General features: G+C 46.6%; 1 protein-coding gene across 1 annotated transcript; it reads left to right on the forward strand.

Moving 5' to 3' along the window:
- The first annotated feature begins 353 nt into the window (after nt 1-353).
- Nucleotides 354-3,282, forward strand: LOC130122181 (zinc finger and BTB domain-containing protein 7C). Its single transcript, XM_056291219.1, has 3 exons — nt 354-1,064; nt 1,505-2,187; nt 2,661-3,282. The coding sequence occupies exons 1-3, from the start codon at nt 354-356 to the stop codon at nt 3,280-3,282; spliced, it is 2,016 nt and encodes a 671-aa protein (XP_056147194.1).
- Nucleotides 3,283-3,802: the final 520 nt, after the last annotated feature.

The raw sequence follows: 3,802 nt of genomic DNA on the forward strand, positions 1-3,802 counted from the left end.
GGCCTGCTTCGTTTCATAAGTAGGTGAATGATTGCCTTTGTTTTACATACACTCCCAGATGGAATGGGGTGCAGGTGTGCATTCACCGAATCAGGGAGGCACAGCTGTGCTCTTCCCCCCCCACCCCCTAATATACAGGATTCAGTTATTTCTGCCATTCCACTCTTTAAACCATTTATGATATAGAAAAGCCAGCTTGGAAACACCAAATGCAAGTTTTGAGAGACGGAATTGCATCTTTTTTTTTGTGTTTGTTGACTCTAATTTCTTTTGAAGTGACGGTGGTTTTTGTCTTGTCATCCTGTGTCCTCTGTCATACAGATAACTGAGAGAGAGAAACATAAAAGAGGACTATGTCACACCATAGAGAAGAAGACCTTATCGGCATCCCCTTCCCTAATCACAGCAGCGATGTCCTCTGCAGCCTCAACGAGCAGCGCCGGGACGGGTTACTCTGTGATGTGGTGCTTATCGTCCGCGACCAGGAGTACCGGACACACCGCTCTGTCCTGGCTGCCTGCAGCCAGTACTTCAAGAAGCTGTTCACGGTGGCCACCGATGATGGACGAGATCATCACCATCAAACGGCAGCGGTTTATGAAATCGACTTTGTTGCTCCAGAGTCTCTGACGGCCATACTGGAGTTTGCTTACACCTCTACTCTCACGGTGACGGCCTCCAACGTCAAAGAGATACTCACCGCGGCGCAGATGCTGGAAATTCCCTGCATTATCAATGTTTGTCTAGAGATCATGGACACCGGGGGCGGAGGCGGAGGAGGAAGAGAGGAGGAAGGAGAAGAGGAGGAGGAAGATGGAGAGGAGGAGGAAGAGGAGGAGGAGGAAGAGGAATATTTGGGGTCAAGGAAGGACGAGCAGGAGGAGGAGGAGGACAATGTTAGTGAGAGACTTTCGACACGGTCATCTGAGAGCAGGGAACACACACCACCGGAAAGAGACGACCCCACGCCTCCCAGTACCTCCCAGTACCACCGCCAGTATGACGTCCATAGGGAGTCCTCCAATTCCCAGTCCCAGTCTCCAGACACCTTGAGTGGAAAACAGGTAAAATCTGAAACTGAAGGTGTCATGACACATCCTCATCACATATTTTACACATTTCCTGTATTATTTCTTGGGTTACATGCAGGGGTCGATTTGAGAGGGCTGCGAGGAGATGCACAGCAGCAACCTTGTACTTGCAAATAGTTTTTGACTTGCACTTAGTGTAGGAAAATATTTCATGGTTAAGAATATGTACAAATATTGCTATTGTTTATAAAAAGTGATTGCATTTAATGAAGCCCCCCCCCACCCGCCACCACCACCATGTTTCTTGAAATTTCTTTACAAATCAACCACTGGCTCCATGTGTTTGCTAGAATATATCATTTCATCTTTGTCTTGCATTACCTTCTTGTATCAAAACAAATGCCTTGAATAAACCAACAGTAGTATATATAATTGAGTCTTGCTATGCTGTGTTGTGTTTTGTTGTGTTGTAGGACAGTGTAGAGAGTCGGGCACTGAAGGACTTCTCTATTGAGTCTCTCCTCCAGGAGGGGCTGTACCCCCGCATGTCAGCTCTGGATAGGAGAGCCAACCTCTCCCACCTCCTTCCTAGTTTTTACCCCCCTATGTGGGCTGCAGAGTTTCCCAGCTTCCCCCAGCAGCTTCTGGAAACACCAAACAACCACCAGCATCCACACACTAGGGGCTCTAATCAAAGCAGACCTCCACACTCCTTCCCCACTCCTGCACACCTACAGCTGGAGATGTCCAGGCCCCTTGATCTGGCTGTGAAGAAAGAGGTCATTAAGGAGGAGATGAAAGAGGAGGTCCCACCCAGTCTTCTTCACGGTGACCTCCTAAAGGAGTTTGTCAGCTCCAGTCTGGGCAATGCAATGAACCCAGGGTCAGTGTCATCAGATAGTCACCCTCTGGGTCAGATCAAGGATGAAGTTGATTTTCAGTCATACCTGAGCTTTCTTAGCTCGGCATCCCATCTGGGGACCTTGTTCCCTCCCTGGCAGCTGGAGGAGGAAAGGAAGATGAAGCCAAAGGCGTCCCAGCAGTGCCCCATCTGCAACAAGATTATACAGGGGGCTGGAAAGCTGCCCCGCCACATGAGGACACATACAGGAGAGAAACCATACATGTGCTCCATCTGTGAAGTGCGATTCACCAGGTATGGAAAAGTTCATATTATCGCGTTACAAGCTGTAATTCATATTAATAAGCCACACAGACGATAGTCATGCTGAGATCTGGAGTAAAATGTGCCAACTGAAATGGACCTTACACTTTTATGGTTATGTTTTCACCTTATCTGAACACCTAAGTAGAAGAAGAGAGCCCCCTTCAGTGATTTCTTTTCATCAACTATTGTACCACTCACCTACATCCTGTTTCTTTTTGATATTATACGTTAGTATTATATGTTTCTTTTTAATACAGTATAAACACTTACTTTGAGATACATTGCCATGATCATCTCTATTCACTGAGTCAACATTGTGTTAAACTGTAGAATTTATGCACATTCATCCGGCTGTGGCACACAAAACACAGAATATAAGATTGTGATATTGCCATATATTTACCAACACTTTCACATATGACATAAAACTTTAATAATAAGTGGTTTGATAACTTTCACAGACAAGACAAACTGAAGATCCACATGAGAAAGCACACGGGGGAGCGCCCCTACATCTGCCTCCACTGCAACTCCAAGTTTGTGCACAACTATGACCTGAAGAACCACCTGCGCATCCACACCGGTGTGCGGCCTTACCAATGTGAGCACTGCTACAAGAGTTTCACACGCTCTGACCATCTGCACAGGCACATTAAAAGGCAGAGCTGCCGCATTTCCCGTCCCCGGCGTGGACGCAAACCGGCCTCTTGGCGAGCCGCCCCAGCCAGCAACTTCTTATGCACCCCCACAGCCACCGCCAGCCAGTTTGAAGAGAACGGGTTGACCTCCGCCTACCAGGGCATCAGGGCTCACGGACTGGGGGAGATGCTCAGCCTTGGCAGCAGGAGCCTGGGACGTAAGGTCTTTGGCGGTGCCGCCAGAGAGAGCAGGGAGGAGCGACGCACAGAGGAAAAACACATAGTGGGGGAGGAGAGAGCAGGGATGGGGAGGCAGAGGAGTGTGTTTGCCTTTAGCCTGGCTGGGGAAGAAGTGCTTACCCATGCTCCATTTTATGCAGCAACCCCTGACCCATGGACCATGAGACTGGAGCACCCTCCACCCATCTCTGAGCCAGCAAACTAAATGTCGGTCTGTAGGAAAAAAAACAAAAACAAAAAGGAAAGACAAAAAACTCTCCAAAGTAACTCCACCTCCTTCTCTATAAGAAGATAAAGCAACTACAGACATTTTGAGAGTTTAATAATGCTCGACTTGCTCGAGCCTGATGATGTGTTTAGGGCAAGAAGAAGAAGAAGAAGAAGAAAAAGTAAGCTTTAGAAAATACAGTAAATATGGGACAGATGTCATGTTAAATAATTGCTTTAACTTTTCTAATGTCTACATAAACCCTGGGGACAACAAGAAGTAAACACAATACGTTTGATATCCCTTTTATGGAAATCCTCATTAGGATGCTATTTTGTCCATTGGCAGTCGTCAGCTTCTGCACTGACCGAAATGTCCTTGTCTCAAACAAAACAAATAGACCCTCCGAATAAAGATGCAGTTAAGTTATTATCACCTAGTGTAGTTAATAAAAATAAGCATATTAACCAATAAGAAAATATAAATACCAGATATGACCAAATGTCCGATACACCAC

Source organism: Lampris incognitus, chromosome 12, assembly GCF_029633865.1.
Source record: "Lampris incognitus isolate fLamInc1 chromosome 12, fLamInc1.hap2, whole genome shotgun sequence".
In the NCBI taxonomy this organism is placed as follows: domain Eukaryota; kingdom Metazoa; phylum Chordata; class Actinopteri; order Lampriformes; family Lampridae; genus Lampris; species Lampris incognitus.